Raw genomic sequence first — 19,388 nt, forward strand, 5'->3', positions numbered from 1 at the left:
ATACAAGCATCCGGATGGCGTGATGTGACATCGGAATAAATCAATGTATTTTTATCTAAATTCACTGATATTACTGATGGGATTATAGCCTTGGATGTTTGTAGTATAGATATGAGACTGGATTACTATCAGAAGATGGAAAGAGTAATTAAAATGTGTATTCATGTACAACTGTTATGATGCACATTCAGATACATATAAATCTACCGTTGTTAAAAAGTATACGTTTTAGGTACAAAATACTTTTTGTCAAAACATAAACTATGCAATTATTATTATCTTATGAGTGATTTTTAATCAATTTATTTTGCCTTGTCAATTCAATACATTCAATTTAATCATAAAAAGTCACATTTCTCTAATACACAGTAAAGTACTGGCTATGAAATTACACTGTGATTTCAAAATGTTATGAAGCAATGTTTTTTCCCCTATTAAAGGTACAAACACACTATACAAATTATCATCAAAAGTTGAATTATTATGCTATGGTAGTGACTCACAAAACTCATGAAAGTGGGTGAAAATTAGGCGAAAATAATTTCTAAGAGTGACGTTAGTGTTTGTAATTCCAAGCTTCCACCACAGATTATTATGGCTCTGATCAGAATTATTATCTCTGCAGATTATGAAGCCATCAAAACAACTGTTGAGTATTGAAAGGCTGCCGAGCCCCAGGCTGTCATGGGCTTCTTCTCTGATAATGTGAGTGTATTTTGAATTGCACCCCTGATGCGCCTCAGGCTGAAGCCTGCTCAAGTCGGCTGGAAGAATGACTCGCAACTCGTGATCCCCCGACTCCTGGTAGACCTTAAAAGATGTTTTCTCCCCCCAATAATCTCTCTGTCCCGTGTGGGTAGCTGTAGTGTTCCATGCAGTACTCCCACTGCAGTCCCAGTTCAAGCTTGTTAAAGTAGAAAGCCAGATGAGATCTTTAATTTAATCTTTTTTTTTGTTTGTTATTGTTTACATCTTAAATAACCATGAGTAAGATTGAAGCTATTCAGAGAAAGAAGAGAAAAGATTTTATACCTTACTTTCTTGGATTTGTTATATTTTTATATGGCACGGTCCATTTTGTTTCGTTTACAGCAGAATCCTTTCAGGAAAGCCTCCCAGTGAGGGTGCGCCGGGCTCTGGGTGAGTATGTGTGGGGAAAAACAAATAAGTGCGTATGAATGGACCGATTGTAATTTCTTTTTTTTTTTTAGAAAACTGCTTCATTATTTCTAAAGATCTTTGTGGAGTGATCTGTTTAAATCTGGATGTCATGGCTCTTCATGGTTTACATAGTGTGAGTGATCGATTGTGGCTCAGCAGCTGTGACAGTGTTTGTTCGACTAATCTTCGTATTTTATAGGCATGAAAACTGCGTGTAAAACTGGATCTGTGTGTGTGTGTTGCAGAGAATGAGACTGAGTGCATCCCTCCACAGTCCTCTGAGTTCCCCGGCGGTTTCTTCACGGTGCAGGAGAGGAAGGACGGAGGGCTCGTCATTTATTTTATGATTATTTTCTACATGCTGTTGGCAGTCGCAATAGTCTGTGACGATTACTTCCTCCCATCCTTAGAAGTCATCAGTGAACGTAAGTTGCGTGAAATTGCTCTTGTGTGGGTCTACGTGTGTGTGTATGTGTAGTAAAATTTGAAGTATGCCTCTTTTGAGCTAGTGGTGAGCAAGTTTGGCACCAGTCTGTCATTTACCGGGCTTTCAAAGTTTTAGCTCTTCTTTGAGGCCCCGTTTACAGGTTTTCGAGTGAAAACGCAAAACTTTTACTGCATTTCTCGGTGCTCAGAGACATTGATAACGCAACTATTTGAAAATGGCTTCTCGGCACAACCAACTCAGCTCAGCGTAGATGCCGGAAAACGCAACTTTTCCAATCCAACTTTGTCGGCTGTCCATGCACATGTCTGTGTACTCGCCATTGTGAATGTTTCTAGCGTTTTGTTATCTGCACGCCTGAACGTGTGGTTAAATTCCGAAAACATGAAATATGAAAACTACTTTTTTTTCAGCGTTTCTACTATTTCTTTGTAAACGGACATCGTTCTCAAGATGTTGTCGTGTAAATGCGAAACGATGCATTTTCACTTGAAACGTTGTCGCGTAAACGGGGCCTGAAGCTGGGAGTTCAACCTGTTCAACACATAAACAACTCCCCTGTGTAGCAGCTAAGACCAGAAGCCATTTCTCCTGCTGCCTTTTTGAGTAGCTCAACACGCCATCTTCTGGTGCAAACATGTATTGCAACACTAAAATAGTAAACACAATCGGATTGCAAACAAAAGTAAAATGACCTCTTTTTTTGTCTAAAAAGAAAAGGGGTGTGTGTCTATGTGCTGTGTTTTAATGCGTTCAGGAAATGTACTGTGGTCAGTGTACCACTTAAAAATAAATAAATAAGCATTTGTCAGTGGTTTAAATGGCAACCACAAGTTTGACAGTTGACGTCTTATGAGGTTTTATCAAGTGAAGTTGTCTGTCCAACAGGAAACTGTATTTACTATGGGAAATAGCAACAACAAAAATCAGCTTTTTTGCCAGATTAAATAAAAATCCCTGTCATTCTGTTAATGAAATTATTTGTATGTGATAACTGGTACTGTAACTTCTTCTTGTGGATAATTACAGACTTCAGATCATTCATCATGTGACGCATATATTTAGTTTGTTGGGTCTCTTGTTCCTCTTTCAGGTCTGGGACTGTCTCAGGATGTTGCCGGAGCCACGTTTATGGCAGCTGGGAGCTCTGCTCCTGAACTTGTCACAGCTTTTCTTGGTAATCACACAAAAGTAAAGCTGTTATTGTCACCATGTCGCTTCCCAGCTCAATAATCTGTGACTGTCCTGCCATATGTGACCAGCGAGGGAATAGTGGTCTTTAATTAGCACATTTTCACTGTCTGCACTTCCTTTGCAGCTTGTTTTTAAATCAATACCTCCATGTTGTTGTTGTCTTCGGGGGAATTAATGTGCTGCCGCTGTGTGTTATGTGTCAGGTGTGTTTGTCACAAAGGGGGACATCGGGGTGAGCACCATTGTGGGCTCAGCTGTCTACAACCTGTTAGGAATCTGTGCTGCCTGTGGGCTCCTGGCCTCCATGGTACGCTCTGTCATAAACACACACTCACAATGTTTTACAAGGTTGCTGAACTACTCACTGCCTGCATGAGAGAGCAGCAGCGTTGCTGAGTCAAAGTGGGAGAATCACAGTGTTGTGTAAAGCAACTCTTTTTGTTTGTTCTCTCAGGCGGGGCGTCTCTCGTGCTGGCCGCTGTTCAGGGACTGCCTGGCATATGGCATCAGCGTCGCTGCTGTTATTGGCATCATTTCCGATAACAAAGTCTACTGGTGAGTGTTTGTGTGATTGTGTGGTTATCTGATCTTCAGACCATACACTGCTTACATGTGTGCTGATTATAAAAGCGGTTTATTGCACCTTATGATACCGAGGACAACAAATCAAAAAAATACATCACAAAACCGCAGTGTCATGACTCAATGACATTTATGGTTTTGATAGGACAGTGATATACAGTATTGTACAGTACTGTCAGAACTGGTAAAATAAATTTAATAAATAAACAAATAAAAAGGTCAAAGCAACAAAAACATAAAAAGAAAAACAAGTATATGAACACTTGTATTCTTAAAAAGTAAACGTAAATGTAAATATCTTAAATATTAAACTGGATTTTTATTACACTATATTGATTGAATGATTGATTGATTGATTGGGTGTATCAAAATTGTCTTAAATGTAAAGATTTTGCAACAAACATGACAACGATTACGAGTGCATCCGCAAAACTTTCTTCACTTTTGGGAGGTCCGTTTACACAGCACCAGTGTGCGGATCCACTTTATTTTTAATCCAGCTCCCAAAGTGGAAAGATTCTTTCACTGTCACCAGACTGCCGGGGGCCAGTTAGCCTGTTACTGCGCATGCGCATCTCCCCCCCCCCGTCCTCCGCTAATCTACATATAAACAAATATGGCGGACACATAGTCGTATGACTCGCGGTCAGTATTCCAATTTTATCGTCCATACCAGAAGTTTTACAGTTGAGACTCACCCCTGAAAGTATCCGATGCGTCATCAGTCCATACGGATGTCGGGTTCTCTCCATTTGCTTCACGTTTATTGCGTGTTGTTCTCTGCACACCTGTCTGTGTGGTTTCATTACAAAATTATGTAACAGCGCCCTCACATGGCCCGGCATACTAACGACATCGTTGTCTGTGTGTCCAGCGCTGCAGCGTAAACCACAAGGCGTAAACACCCTTTTTATTTTTATTTTTTTTAACAGATACGTTATCGTGTAAACGGGGCCAGAGTCTGCAGGTCAAACCTGCCCAAAGGTCGATTCAGGGTGACTTTGCAAAGTATGAAAAGTATAAATTATTAAAGAGTAACAATGGCTTCTAATTTACTCATTGTGTATCATGGTATTTTACTCAGAGCAAAGACATGAGTCGAATCATCAGCGACGCTGTAATAAAAGCTAGTTGTCTCATAGCAAGCAAATTGGCATTTGAAGTAAATAAAATGCTAATGAATGAATGAAATCAAGTTCATGCTGTTGGGGTGAATTTGTGAAATTATTCTGATGGTCACAAAATCTGTCAGCAACATTGTGAGGCAGTAGATCTTTCAGCAGATTCATCAAATCAAGCATAGAGTGAGATATATTTGTCAATTCCAACAAAATATAAAAGCAATCAACAAGCTGCAAATTTTACTGTTTTGCTTCAGTAAATATAAATCAAAATGGCATAATGTTGACATTGCAGTTATTTCCATCAAACGTTTTCGACATGTTGGGATTTTGCAAAAAGGATTGTTTATTCAATGGAGACATTTCGCATGAGACAGTGGAGGAGTTTAGGCTAGAGAATCAAGTTCTAACTGGTTCAACATGTGTGACTTCCCCAGCAAGGCTGTTAACTCTCAGCTATAGGAGTTATTTTTTGCACACATTTTCTGTGGCAGATATTATCACATGACTCACATTGTGAAGTTACATAACCCAATGACACCTCAGGTTGTTGCAAATGCCAAAGTCAGCCACGGTACTGTGCAAGCAGTACCTCCAAGGTGAAGCTGACACTGTGTGTGTGTGTGTGTGTGTGTGTGTGCTTTGGGCAGGTATGATGCTGCCAGTCTGCTGCTGGTCTACGGCGTCTACATTGTGGTTCTATGTTTCGACCTTCGCATCAGTGAGTTTGTCCTGAGGAAGCTGAGCCCCTGTTGCACCTGTCTGGGCTCGGGCTCTGGCGAGAAGGTCGAGACACAGCCTCTGATGGGCTGGAATGATGAAACTAGCCTGAGAATATCTAGCCGTTCTCGGACAGACAGTGGGATCTTCCAGGATGACTCCGGGTACTCTCACCTGTCCCTCAGCCTGCATGGCCTCAATGAGATCCCTGAAGGTAAACGACACTTTCTGCATGAACAGTTTTCACCATAATGTTGTCTTCTTTGAAGAACTTTGAACTTTAGTACCTCGTGCTCACGGGCACATATCCTCCTGCATCTTTGCAGAACATAAGAGTGTATTTTCGGTGCCGGAGAGCGACCTGAAGCGGATCCTCTGGGTTTTGTCTCTGCCCGCCACCGTTCTGCTCTTCCTGACCATCCCCGACTGCAGGAGAAGGTTCTGGAAGAATTGGTACATGGTAACCTTCTTCATGTCAGCTGTCTGGATCTCAGCTTTCACCTACGTGTTGGTGTGGATGGTCACTGTTGTCGGTAAGACTCTAACTCGTCTTACGAGCTCGTGTGAGTTGGGTTACGTTTGCCGGGGGTTTCAGTTGGAGCTGTAGGAGTGAATGAGTCTCGGATCACAAGTGCTTGAAACTTGTGAGAAAAAAACGTCTGATTTGCAGAGCAGAATCACATGTCGGTCTGCTGGCTAATTCCTGAGATGCCATTGTGCTGCAGAGTTGAGAAGGGGGTTGGGGGGGGGGTGATTGGAGCTCCAGCAGGCCGTGTGCCTTGAGAGCCACAGCAGGATTACAGTCAGCTTCACCCCCGAGGGCACGCAGCCATGTGAGGACTAGGTGCACATACAAAACCCCGCACGGGTCCAGGAGCAGTGTCGGTACCGACGGTAAGGCTGAAAGGGCACCTTCACCATGTGACAGTTGGAGGTCTGCTGGAGCATAAAGGGATCTTTATCCCAGTTGTCACATAGGCTCACATGAAAGGAGAAGTTCATCTTGTGAAGATGCACGATAGTACTGTATATGTGATTTGAAATGTTTCCCTGTGGCTCTTCTGTGTAACGAACAGCAGCAGTCTGCAACACGTGCAGCATTGCAGACCCCTTCTGCTCTCAGAAAATTACACTGAAGTAAGGTTCCTTTTACTTAATTTTTTAATTAGTTGCACAGCAAATAACCTTTTGAGGAAGCACCTTTCTTTCCAAAAAAGTTATATGAACAAAGATATGAGTCACATCCTACTGGTACTGCCTTTAACAGCAGTTGATTCATGCTGAGGTTGGAGTTAAAATACTCACTTTATTTTTAAATGAAAAAAATCACAGGAAAATAAATGTTTTATTCCTTATGGACTGCTATTTTAAAGCTTAAATATACTACGCAACTAAAGGCACATTTTATTAACACAACAAGTGCGTAAGAATATCTCAACTCTTGCCTGGGGGGGCTTTTTATATCCAATTTTCATGTTCTCCATGAGCGTGCATTAATTTTATGTAGGTATGTTAGTTTCCTCTCAAAGTCCAAAAACAAGTGTTTGATGTTAATTGGACAAGTTGCTCATCGGTGAATCACTAGATATATTAACTTATAAAAGAAAATGCCTGATGTCTGCTTTATTTGTGCATTCGTTTGCCAGTGTGCCCCTTTTTCATTTTAATATTTTACCTGACTGTTTTTGGTTAAAAAAAAAAACAACAACAACATAGCACTTAAATACTCCAACTCCATTTTCACCTTAAGGATGGAGCAAATGCTCTGGATAACAGTAATCGTTAGGAATAGTCTATATTCATATCTTAGGGTAAAGCTATTGTGAGTTTTGTTTTTAAATTGTTGAACATTTCTGTCGGACGGTGTAGCTCTGCTGGGTGTTTTTCTACAGCGTTGCTCCTCGTGATGAACTATTAACCCTGTTTCCCGCGCCTCACCTGTCCTTATAACAGGTTCCGGCAGGTAAATGTGATTTTGTATTGATATTCACACAGGTGAGACTCTTGGCATCCCGGACACAGTGATGGGGCTCACTCTACTGGCTGCTGGGACCAGTATACCCGACACCGTGGCCAGTGTGATGGTGGCCAGAGAAGGTGAAATTAAGACATTATTCATGAGCTGCACTTTGCAAAATTCCTTTATGGATGTTGTGTAAAACCCAAACTATTTAAAATCTAATAATTATTTGATGTGATTACTGGAATTATTTTCTTAAATAACTCCCAGCCCTGGCAGCTGCCCAAAAAACAAGTCTCCCACTCCTATAAGCCACTGAGCTTTGTTGTTTCAATGCATTTCGATAGCAACTTACCAGTTTACTCAACCTATTCATCTGTTTAAATCTAATCCTGAAACTTGTCCCGTCCCCCACAACAGGAAAAGCTGACATGGCTATGTCCAACATCGTGGGCTCCAATGTTTTTGACATGCTGTGCCTGGGGCTGCCGTGGTTCATCAAGACTGCCTTTGTGGACACCAACAACCCCGTCGAGGTCAACAGCACTGGGCTGGTGTTTATTTCCGCAACACTCCTCGTGTCAATTATCTTTCTGTTCGTAGCTGTGCACATCAATGGATGGAGGCTGGACTGGAAGTTGGGACTCGTTTGTCTCTTCTGCTACATCCTCTTCGCGACTCTGTCCATCCTGTATGAGCTGGGGATTATTGGGAATAATCCTATAAGACTGTGCAGCGACTGAGATCTGACCGTGGCCAGACCGGAGCCATACTTTCTGAGAACAGCGGTTCAAGTGCACAAGAAAAATGTTAAGCCTTCACAGGCTAATGATGTCGAGGCAAGAAGAAAATGCCCCCCCCTCTCACATGCTTTAGGGCATTACGCCACAGATGACGTGGTCTCAGGTAAAAAGGATGACGAAGTAAAACATTTCACCAAAGGTGGACGAGTGCCAAAGATCATTGTCCTGTGTGGTACACAGCACTTATCACACAGTCAACTGCCTTCTGAAGAGACTCCTGAGAGCATAGGAGTCATTTCAGAGTTCAGATGAATCTTGCCCAGAAATAAAATGGTGTCAATTCAAGTCATTTGGCCTTGTCCTTAATTTCAATGGGTCGGCAGGTTACAAAGGACAGAAGCGTCTTCACATCTGATAAGGTTTTACGAGTTGAGAGGAATGACGGAAAGAGCCATAAATGCTCCAAAACTTTCCGTTTGTCTAGAGTCACCTCGAATACCATTACGTTGATACAGGTGTTTACAAGTCAGTGAAGCTAGCGTGGACTCTGGAACCTGACCTACACCTGAAAAGATGGCGACATAATCGAAAGGTGACCCTGCAGAAGTATAAACTTCCTCAGTTAAACGTGGCAGAGCTGGTAGGATTACATTCCAGTTATTAATCTTTTACCTGTGCACTTGTCCATTTAAGCTCATGATCAGTGACGAATCATGCTAAAAATATTCTGTATTTCTACTTCCCATAAAAAGGCAGTTTCAGTTGACTTCTGACTACAAATCTCGGGGGAAAAAATGCTGTTTGTAACAGGGGTGTGTGACATCACAGACTACTAAAAATGTTTTTAGCCACATCTGCCTTTGTACCATAGTGGAACGTCAACACGTCAGCAACAGATCTTAAAGGATAAAAGACAAAGACCACATTTAAAAATTAAAAAGTTTATTCAAATACACTGCCCGACAAATTATAAAGGGTTTACAAAACAAAGATAAAATAGCTACGTAGTTTATGGATAGACAAAAAAAATTATAAAGAAAAACAAAGAAATGGGTAACCAAGGGCACATGGAGATATGAAGAATGTGTGTTTTTAAAACAAAACAAAAGATCATTGGTAAAGGGGCTGAATGTGTAAGTGTGTTAGCTCAACTTCTACAAAAAACTTTTAAGCGTTGCGGTCGATGCGGACATCCACCTCCCGGCCATTGATTTTGGTTCCGTTCATCATCCTGCAGGCCTTCTCGGCGCTCTCTGCAGTGTCGAACCTCACCGTGCCGCATCCCTTTGACCTTCCGTTCTCCATCTTGATTTCGGCGTACATCACCTGGCCTGCAGCGGACGACACGGATCACACTTGTAATCATGGCTGTTAAATTCATCAATGACAAATCACAACTGTCTGCAGGTTCCTGGGAGTAGTAAATGAAGAGCGTTCATTCATACTGGGCGATTCTATCCTTTTTTCCTTCCTGGTTCTAAAAGAAGGGTCCTTCAAGTTAAAAGGGAGCCTTATCTCTGCTGGCTCATGTGGAATTGCCTGGTCTCACTCTGTTAAAGTGTTTTCAGATGACTGTGTATGTGGCATAGTATAAATACAATAATCAAACCAACAGTAATCAGAAGCCATACCACAATGGCTGAACTTCTCCTTCAGCTTTTGCCAGGTCAGGTCATAGGACAGCTGGAAAACAAAAAGTTGACATTTTATACGTTGAAATACGAGCGTCAAGTGGAAACTGAAAAATGTATCTCTATAAATCCCTGGTAACTCTCCAAACCAGTTCCCCGACACTTACATTCCGCACAAATATGACGCAGCCTCCTTTGGACCTGTCAGACATCCCGCCCATCCCCCCACCGCCACCGCCGCCGCCTCCAAATCCCCCGAAGCCACGGCTCATGTCCATTCCCGACATCCCCAGACGGTCAAAGTTGGAGCCCATTCGGTCCATGGACATATTGCCCATCCCACCGCCTGCATATAACCAAAGAAGAGTGTCAAACTTAAACCAATTACATGAATGCTTTCATACTGAAAATCATGTTGCTTTACTGACTACAGTACATCAAATTCCTTTCAAGAATATAACACAGGCCGTTTTATTTCACTTGAATCACAAGACAATGTTTATAGGTCCTTGAGGACAGGGACACTGAGCACAGCTGTATTCCTAAAAAGCCTCATGAGTGATTTTCGACAATAGTATACTTGGACAAAACCAGATATGTACACGAGAAGGCGGATTGTAATGACGCCATTTCAAAAACACATTACAGTGTGAATAAGCTTTGTATGCTTATGGATAAAATGCCACTTTCCAATTGTTACAGGAAGTTCACAGGTATTTCGAATATGTAGCTTGTGCCACCAAACAAACTCATAAAATAATCAACGATTGTGTCAGTATAAAAACCTGTACCCTTATTTATGTGTGTAATCAATCATTTTTGCTAAAAACACTCTTGTTCGTGTTAATGACGTCAACAAACCACGAGGAAAATATCACATGAAGATGATAGGACAGCCAAAATGCACAGAAATGCTGTATGACGACGCCGTTGTCTCATCATGAGAAAAGACCAATACCTTTACAGCAGCTTCAATGACCACCTCACAAAATCAAAAAGTAAAAGAAAAAATGTGACTGCCCAACTGTCAATGAGAAACGCGGCAGCCAGCCAACACTGAACTTGGCCGTTATTAGTATGAGTTCATCTCTGCCAGAGATTGGATTTATTCTGTCTATTTTGACAGTCAGTAAAAACATCAGTGAGAATGGAGCTCGAGCTTAAAAGCATCAAACTGCACTCTCGGCCGATATTAAATGTATGAGTCGGCTCTATAAACGTTGCATGACGAGGAGTCCCGAGAGTTTTATCTTTAGTCACATTATTCATGTCATTTGTTAGAACTACTCAGCTGATGTCTCGTCCACGAGCTCTGCGACTGTCTGCAGGTTGGTACATTCATCACTATGAGGAATAACGGCACTGTCAGAGGGATATAAGAGTGTTTAAAACCATTCAACTGTAGGAACATGTAGCTGTAACTCACAAACGCCTGTATTGCTCATGATTGTACACCCATTGTTTCTGTCCCGTCACTGTCATGTCGGAATGTTTTCTCATAAGCAGAACTCCCGAAATACAGTCAAGGCAAGTCAACTTGGCTTGATACCCGTCCTACTGCAACCAGCATTCAAACCCAGGACCCCGCCTTTTACACTTAAAGACAAGATTTAATCTGATGAGCCACTAGAGGGGACTCCCACACCATTTATAATACCCACAGAATTCCATACTATAACAACAGAGCACCAGAAAGCAAAGAAATGCAGTGTTGTGCTCATAGACTAGATCCCGCCTCCCTCGCTGGACCTCCTCAGCACAACCGACAAAACAATCAGATCAGATATAACATTTGCTTGTCAAAAACTATGCAAAAAAAACAAAAACAAACTGGAAGCAAGTGAAACTTAAAGCATATGGAAACATGAAATGACCCGTTCAATACTCACTCCGTACTCTCCTGCCACAAACGTCTAAATAAATTGTGCTCGTCAAAAAAAAAAGCAATGCGTTGTTGATACACCTTACATATAAACAAACATTTGTTGACCCGAAAAATTATATTTTTGGGGGGGAAAAAAACAAAGCCTATGAATCATCAGAGAGCACGTGGTCTGAATGTTTGCTGTACCTAATCCAGTCGCCAGGTGACCCATGCCACCGCTGCTCATGCCACCTCCGAAGGTTCCACCTACAGGAGACACAGCAAGTTGATGTGGATTAGATTAAAGGCACCACTATGGAAGAGTCACGTCTGTAGAGATGTATAAAATCAGATTTGGCTCGTGTCCTGGCTCTTAGTCTTGAGTACTTATCAGAGAATCAAGAGTTTTTGGAGCTACCCGAGAAGAAACCGACGTCGTTCAGAAAACTACCCGGCGGTTACATAATAGTTGGGACTACTTGCATTACACACCCCCTCCGGAGTATCTCAAACCACAAACCAGAAGTAAAAGTTCTGTGTTTCCATCTTCAGCCTTTGTGCTGCAAATAACACGTCTGGATGAAGGGGGGGGGGAAAAATGCAGTTTTGAGCTGTGAAGTCCAACATGTGTCTTTAAATGTGACTTCAGTTACGAACATGTTTGCATACGGCAGCTTCGTTATGAAAAATGTATGATTCCTTCTTAGTTCTCCATCTGCGTTTGACTTGTGTAGTGCATCATTGTTTGTAGTCTGCAGCCTCTTTCTTTCACAGAAACATGCTGGTTGGCATTTGACAATGCTTTCCTTGCATCGGGACAGAGGAGGGTGTGGCAAGCAGTTTGCAGCAGTTGTGCATTGAAGAAGACATGCACGGGTCAACCTAAAGAGCCTCGGTTATGTTGGGGTGAAAATGATGATGCTAAGATTTATCCTTTGGTGTTTGGGCACAAAGTATGTTACTAACATTTCAGGAAGACATCCAGGGCTGCAATGGCTGTTGGAAAAAAAGGGCATAATGTGTGACCTTTAAATCACAATGTAATAATGTCAAACAAAAAAAATTAAATAAGAAGCAAAGCCCAAATAGAACTCAAAAAGTTATGTGCACAGAGAAATCGCTAAATCTCCAGAGGAATCCTGGGTATCTGCATGCGTCACTCACCCATTCCTCTAAAAGAGTCCCCAAATCCTCGATTCATGCCAAGGTCACTGGGGCCAAAATCACGGTCCATTCCGCCCATTCCTGACCGAAACATATCTCAACACAAGGAAAAACGAAAAACAAACAAACAAACAAAACAAAACAAAAAAAAACCTTAGACAGCAGCCAACAAGCAGATATTAAGGTGCGACGTTTACACTTAAACTCTGCTTTGTTAGCGAAAACATTCAAACTACCTCCCATTCTGCTAACCGGGGCCATGTCTCTCCCTCCAAAGCCTCCCATGTTGCCCATGCTCTCCATTCCTCCAAAGCCCCCGCCACCACTCATCCCTATCATCACAAGCAGCAGAGGTTCATCAACACCGCCTCCTCAAGCAATCCTCCTGTACAGACAACGCTCGGGAGGAAAATTCTCACCTCCGGCGAGTCTGTTCATTCCACCAAAAGCCGAAACGTCCATTCCTGGGACAGAAGGGGGAAAGAGAGACAACCTGAGCTACAAAACTCAAGGAAAGTTTCCTGATTCGAAAATAGAAGAGTCAATCGACAGTCAACAAGTCCACTCACAATAAGATTTATCTTATCATTTGTGCTCCTTTTCAGTTATGTAAACAATAGAAAGACTTTCAAATAAGAGAAATGAGAGAAAGAAAGAGCACAGTGCATAAAGTGCTGCGGACAGCATTGTGCAAAGATGTTAAGCCCTAAACTTTCTGAATATGTTTGAAGGGTTACCGACCTCCAGGTCCCATGGCGCCCATGCTGCCGCCGCCTCCACTGCTCAGACGGTTCGCATTTATAGGCTGGCCGCCAGGTCCAAGACCCATACCGATACCACCCAGACCACCTACACACACACAAAGAAAAAATTAAGCTTCACAGCACCAGTGCTTCTAACAAACACAGTGGATTTTTTGGGGGGTTAATCACACCAAGAATTCGGGTTACTAAAATTTAATAAAAAATAAATTGGAATTTGGGGACATCTAGAAATGACCCTTTACCGCATCTGCAATGCACCAATGCTCGGGAATAGAAGAACTGCTTGCAGAATACTTAACACTGAAGCTACACTGACATGGAGCAGAACAGATGGTAACTATTCAGCCATCTGTCATCTTGTTAAGTCTGACGAAAAGTTCAAGTCTTTAGGTTTGGTTGAGTCTTGAATTACAGAACATTTAAATCTCATTATTTTCCAGTCGACTTTAGAACCCTAAATGTGTGACATGCTACTTTGTTGATAAGATTGATACAGAGATTAAGATTTTACTCACGTGGCAACTGAGAGGATTTTTCGATTTGACGAAAATCATCAGGGGGGAGCGACTTCTCATCCTGTTAGACCACATGATGAACTGCTGTTAGTTTTGTATTTCCACACTTTTCTAGAACTGGAGTTGGATTATAACAAAAACGACTCACCATTTTAACATGCATTTGTCTGTCAAACAGCATCTGGCCATTGAACATGGCTGAAGTCCAGCATTAAGGAAAGCGTAACAAGAAAACCAGAAAGTTTATACTTTTACTTAAAAAAAAAGAAAGTGAGTCCATGTTCAGTCTGGAAGGATACATATGGCCTGGACAGCTTCCAGCGCCTGCTCAAAAGTCACGGTTCCCATGCCACGGCTCTTGCCATCGTTGTCCTCTTTCACGTCGGCTCGTTTCACCACTCCTGCCATGCCGAACACCTCCTTCAACTTCTTCCAGCCAACCTTGAAATCCAGCTGTGGGACGACAGAGAAAATGCCGTTTGTTAAATGCAAAACCAGCCTTAATGGCCAATCGTTGGAAAGCACCATTTTAGGAATATCCTCACGTTTGCCACAAACACTGTGTTTCCCAGACGTCCGGCCTGCAGCCCGTGGATGACTTCAGGGGGGATGTTGGGGTTGTTGGCGATGGAGGGAGGGATGTTCATGACGCCGGGCCCCATGTCTTGCCCGCGGACTCCCTGCTGACCCCCGATGCGCTGCAGCACACGGCGAGCGTGTTCGCCATCGGGGTCCTCAAGAAAGAAAAGCATTCAAGTTTAGTCCTGATAAAATAATGACCGCGCGAAATCAACACTTTTTCTTTGTTAATTTTAAGGATGAATACAAGAAGCGATTGAGGCATTTATTATGAAAATTACTGGAAAAAAAATTCAAGTGACATTATGATCCCTAAAAGCGTGGCATGAAAGTAATGAAAACTATTTAACTCGAAACAGCTGATGTTTACCTCCTTGATGTTAAGTGGCCTTCCACTCAGATCATGTTTATTCATAGTCAACACAGCTTTTTTCACAAACTCCTCATCTCTGAACTCCACCACACTGTCGACACAGAGAGAGGGAGCGGGTGAGTTCACGCGTCGGCGTCATAAAAAAAAGGAAATGCAATTCTTTGTTTACGAGAGCAAAGGAGTTACTTACCCACAACCCTAACCAGGGAGAGCATCACAGGGGTCCAGGCAACACACAGGGAGCGAACAAAATGCAGTTAAAATCAAAATAAATCAGAAATATAAGGCATCAACATGCTTCTACATTAGTCTACCAAGTATGTTTGTGCCCGCTGACTTGAGTCAGCAGGTTTAAAGTTGTGTTACAATCTACAACAAACATCAATGTTTCATGTACAATTATACTCAATGCAAGCGATGCTGGCTCCATTTGAAAATAAAAAGGGAACACATTTGACACTAACATGCATTGTAATTTGAACAATTATAAACACAAGTAAATAAAAATTGCCATTTCAAATGTACATGGTTTAGATTTAATTATTCTTGACTTTCTCAGAGAAAATGACTAAGGGTTACATTGAAATTAAGAGTTTCTTTTGTCAGAAAATAAATACCATGAAAGAATACATTAATAAAACATTACAGGAGTTGCAAGATTGGTTTGTCCCATAGAAATGAAAGCTGTGCCAGATAACGGATTAAAAAAAAGAAAGAAAAAAAAAAAAGGATTTTGAGACATGAGGGTCAAATAAGACAAATCACACAACCCACATTTCCAGTTGGAAAACAAGCAAACTGTTTAACCAATTGAAATGACAACAACAAAAGCAAAATGTACTCTTAGATGGGTTCATTGGGCTACTTTTCCCAAAGAAATTCAACAGGACATCTCCCTTTCAAAGTGAGTATCAATCATTGGCCATCTATCAGGCTCTAAACACAACCTATAGTATCTCCAGTATAGTAGATCCAAAGAGCAATAGTTTAACAAGAGCCTGCTGAGGGCGTTTAAAACCTCGTGCAGCAAGTTTGCCACATCACTTACCCTTGACTTTCCTTCTGCATCCTTAAAGAGCTCCACGTATGTAACCTCACCAACTACATGAGACATACAAAGGAAAAAATACCAAAAGAACAAAAGGAATTTAAGTCACCAAGTCGTCAAGTTGCCGTTGGCCTTGGCAATGCCGCTACAGATGGAGATGTCCCATTAATGGTCAACAGTCAGCCCAGACCAACATCCCACCAGACAACACCATGCCATTCTGGGCAGTGACTGAGACACCCAAAGGCCAAGGCCAAAGAGAAAAACACAGCTACATTAAACCTGGGAAATTCAAAACACTTCAACATGATCAGTTTGTCAACAGGTTCCATTCATGGCAAGTTGAAAGTGTGAAACTGGCCAGGCTTCTTTAGGCCTCCATGGTTCAAAAGTTAAAACATTGCAAAAGATAAATAGATAATCATTCATATGGTCAAGATACACCTGGCAACAGATGCAACAGAAATATTCAACAATCAATTCTACGACAGATTTGAGGTTACATTTTGGAGCTGACAATGCCATAAAAACACGTGACAATGTAACTACGTTCGTCTTCCTTTACTCACATATCAGCCCAAACTAAGTTAATGTCCAGCCAATATTTGTTTTATTAAAACTCCAATCACCTGAAAAGAATATCACACTACATTGGTTCCTTAGTGTCTGCACCAAGTACAACCAAAGAAAAGCTACAAGCTAATTGACTACAGCTAGAAGCTCCATCTGGTAACAAACAGAAACAGGTCAGGAACTTCTAATCAGCTGAAGCGATAGAAAGAAGAGAGAACACCGTCCCCATCGCTGGGAACATTACCTTTCTCACGCATCAGGTCTTTAATGGCCTGCCACTTCATATCGTAGGGGATGTTGCTGATGAACACCCGGTTCCTCTGGGCCACCTTCTTTTCTCCAAACGGTTTGTCCTTGTAGGGATGGAAGCGGGTTCCTCTTCTGTTCATAAACGACTTATCTTTACCATCATGGTTTTCTTGGGAGGCAGTCTCCTCGGCATCTCTACAAAGCGCACAGAGCTGCAGGTCAGAGTTCAGCTTATCCCAAACCCTTATATCACACAGTGCATTTGGTCACTTATATAGTAAGACTCAACATATCCTATTAATGTCCCGGAATCTTTAACTTCCATAAAGTTGGCCAGATTAAATCCCCCAAAAACTTGTCAAACCTCCCAGTGTAGCTCGCCAACACCAGTAGCCGTTTGGTGCAGGTTATCATACAATAATTTGATTTAAGTGGCTGTGCACCACTCTACAAGATACCTTGTTTCAATCGAATGTCACACCAGGCGGCTCTGCTTCAACAAGACAATTTTCAAATAAACAGCAGTGTTGTAAAACTGCTGTGGAGGTGTACTGGTGTAGCACCCCTGTCTTGGATAAAACACTAACCAAATGTATCTGGTTCAGACTACAGAGGGGGCAGTAATTTAATTGTTTAACTGACTAGTTGTGCTCATCCCTACTTTTCTTTCACATGGTTCCACTATTGTAAGGAATGTGCATTTGTTGAAATAGCAGTGAGGCTGAGTCCATTGTATATTTCCAAAATCTTCTTTGCAGGTCACTCTTGCTTGGCGGCACAGACCATTTAAGTCTGAAGCATTAAAAAAAAAGCCACACACCAGTGATCAAACTATTAAATCAACAAACAGGAAGCTTGGTGGTGTTTGAAAGAACCACACACACCTCCCCAGCCTGCTCACACACTGATGTGAATGGATCCCAACCACTAACTTGCTTTGTCCACAGTGACCAGACATGACTGTTTCCCACCAACAGCATTAACACACCAATCCTGTAAAGACTTGCATTCTTCTTGAGTAAAATTCACATATTCAATTCTTCTGCACATCCTACAAATGCATGTTCCTGGCAATCATGGCGCCAAGGAATAAATAACCTTTTCAAATGTGTACAATTAATTTGCAACATTCCTTCGAACAACAAAGGATCAATCCACCAAACACACTTGTGGCACGGCAAGTAGTTCTAAATCCTCCCATGCATTTAAAATGAATGATTAACATGCAGTTTTATATTTAGATCGTTCACAGAAAAAAACAACAAACAAACTACATACAGATGAATGAAAATGTTCACTGGCTATAATTAAAAGGACGTGTGCTGAAATCAATCAAAACTGCCCAGCAATCATAGTTGGATCGCTTTAGTTTGAAAACATTGTAGTATTATCGACAGTAGTGTTTAGAAGTGTAGTAGTGTTTATAAATTGTTTCATTGTTTAATCACAAAACAAGGGATTAATCTCACATAAAACAAAGCATGGGGGAGTGAGTGGTTCACGGCCTGTCAGAATTTCCAACATTTCTAAAGAAATAAATCAAAATATTTAAATGTGCACATTTTGAAACTACAAGTTGGGTGATAACTGTATATCTAGATTCATATAAATCCGTTAGTACTTTTAAAAGTTTCCGATAAGAAGCGCTTTTAGCAGAGATTTAGCACAGCCGCCTGGAGTTCACTGAGGCTACTTTGCCTCGCGGAGCCGTTGCCATCGAACGTTATTGTTAGCCTAGTCGGTTTATCCACACACGACTGGTCAAAGGCAATGCCGCCGCTATTTGCAAACAACACTGAAAAAAACCGACTATCATATACGGTAGGCTCATATCATCTATTTATAATGAAGGGAGCTGAAAGATTACGTTCAGACAACGATTAGCGTTGGCTAACACGCAAACGAGATTAGCACTCATTGAAGCACAGTCGCGTTTAAATGTGACCACACGTTCACCGCATTCTTAGACTTTGGCAAAAAATCACGTAGAATTTTTTTTCGTCTTTAAATTTGCACAACATTCGTCCCTCGTTCTCAGCTAAGACTGCTTTTCCCCAGAGGCAACACGCTGCTCGGCTAACAATAGCTGCGTTAGCATCCACGACTCCATTTTAGCTGAACGAGCTAACAGCTGCACCCGGCAATGAACGGGATGAGATCATCTACACCCACGTTTTCACTCCATTTGGTGTTTCTTGCGAGGTCTCGTCATGTTCGGGAAGGATCAGGGACTCGGTGGGTTCCTCAAGCTTCGGCTCCGCATCGAGATCCACGATGTCTTCCATGTTGAGATTCGTCCGCACCAAGAGAAAAGACGCCGCTTCGCTACGCAGTTCAAAATGAGCAGGCGAGAACCGCGCGCCTCTCGCGAGACCTGGGAGTTGTTGCTAGGCAGCCTGGGAGAACAGAACAGAACAGAACAGAACAGAATAGAATAGAATAGAATAGAATAGAATAGAATAGTATGTGCTAATACTGATACTAAATATTAATGTTCAGTATTTTACAATTTGCAAGCTTTCTTAAAAAAAAAACCAAAAAAACCCAACAACACACATGCAACCAACCACACCACCTGGAACCTTTCTCCTTGAATATGAAGTGAATTTTGTATTACCTTGGTCCTTTGCGCCCTGAAGTCTGGAGCAACGTATACAATAGAATAGTTTCAATTGCAGCGATGTATATATTAGAATAGTTTT

The 19,388-nt window shown here is 41.8% G+C and overlaps 2 protein-coding genes across 2 annotated transcripts; one reads left to right on the top strand and one right to left on the bottom strand.

Annotated features, from left to right (window-relative positions):
• Nucleotides 1-983: 983 nt before the first annotated feature.
• Nucleotides 984-8,112, top strand: slc24a5 (solute carrier family 24 member 5; the record flags this gene model as incomplete). The annotated part of the gene is made up of 9 exons (XM_080499479.1): nt 984-1,140; nt 1,407-1,586; nt 2,700-2,783; nt 3,004-3,107; nt 3,255-3,355; nt 5,154-5,437; nt 5,550-5,756; nt 7,219-7,320; nt 7,604-8,112. The coding sequence occupies 9 exons, from the start codon at nt 984-986 to the stop codon at nt 7,924-7,926; spliced, it is 1,542 nt and encodes a 513-aa protein (XP_080355605.1). The 3' UTR covers nt 7,927-8,112.
• Nucleotides 8,113-8,859: 747 nt separating this feature from the next.
• On the bottom strand, nt 8,860-19,007 carry myef2 (myelin expression factor 2). The gene is made up of 17 exons (XM_080499193.1): nt 18,859-19,007; nt 16,682-16,881; nt 15,865-15,917; nt 15,007-15,014; nt 14,814-14,907; nt 14,410-14,598; nt 14,164-14,317; nt 14,013-14,062; nt 13,865-13,925; nt 13,327-13,434; nt 13,005-13,049; nt 12,822-12,917; nt 12,586-12,681; nt 11,629-11,688; nt 9,725-9,903; nt 9,558-9,609; nt 8,860-9,257 (listed from the first exon to the last, which is right to left on the bottom strand). Exons 1-17 carry the CDS (start codon nt 18,969-18,971, stop codon nt 9,094-9,096), a joined length of 1,722 nt encoding a protein of 573 aa, XP_080355319.1. The 5' UTR covers nt 18,972-19,007; the 3' UTR covers nt 8,860-9,093.
• Between the last annotated feature and the right edge of the window lie 381 nt (nt 19,008-19,388).

The sequence above is a fragment of the Blennius ocellaris genome (assembly GCF_963422515.1).
Source record: "Blennius ocellaris genome assembly, chromosome: 1".
Lineage (NCBI taxonomy): Eukaryota > Metazoa > Chordata > Actinopteri > Blenniiformes > Blenniidae > Blennius > Blennius ocellaris.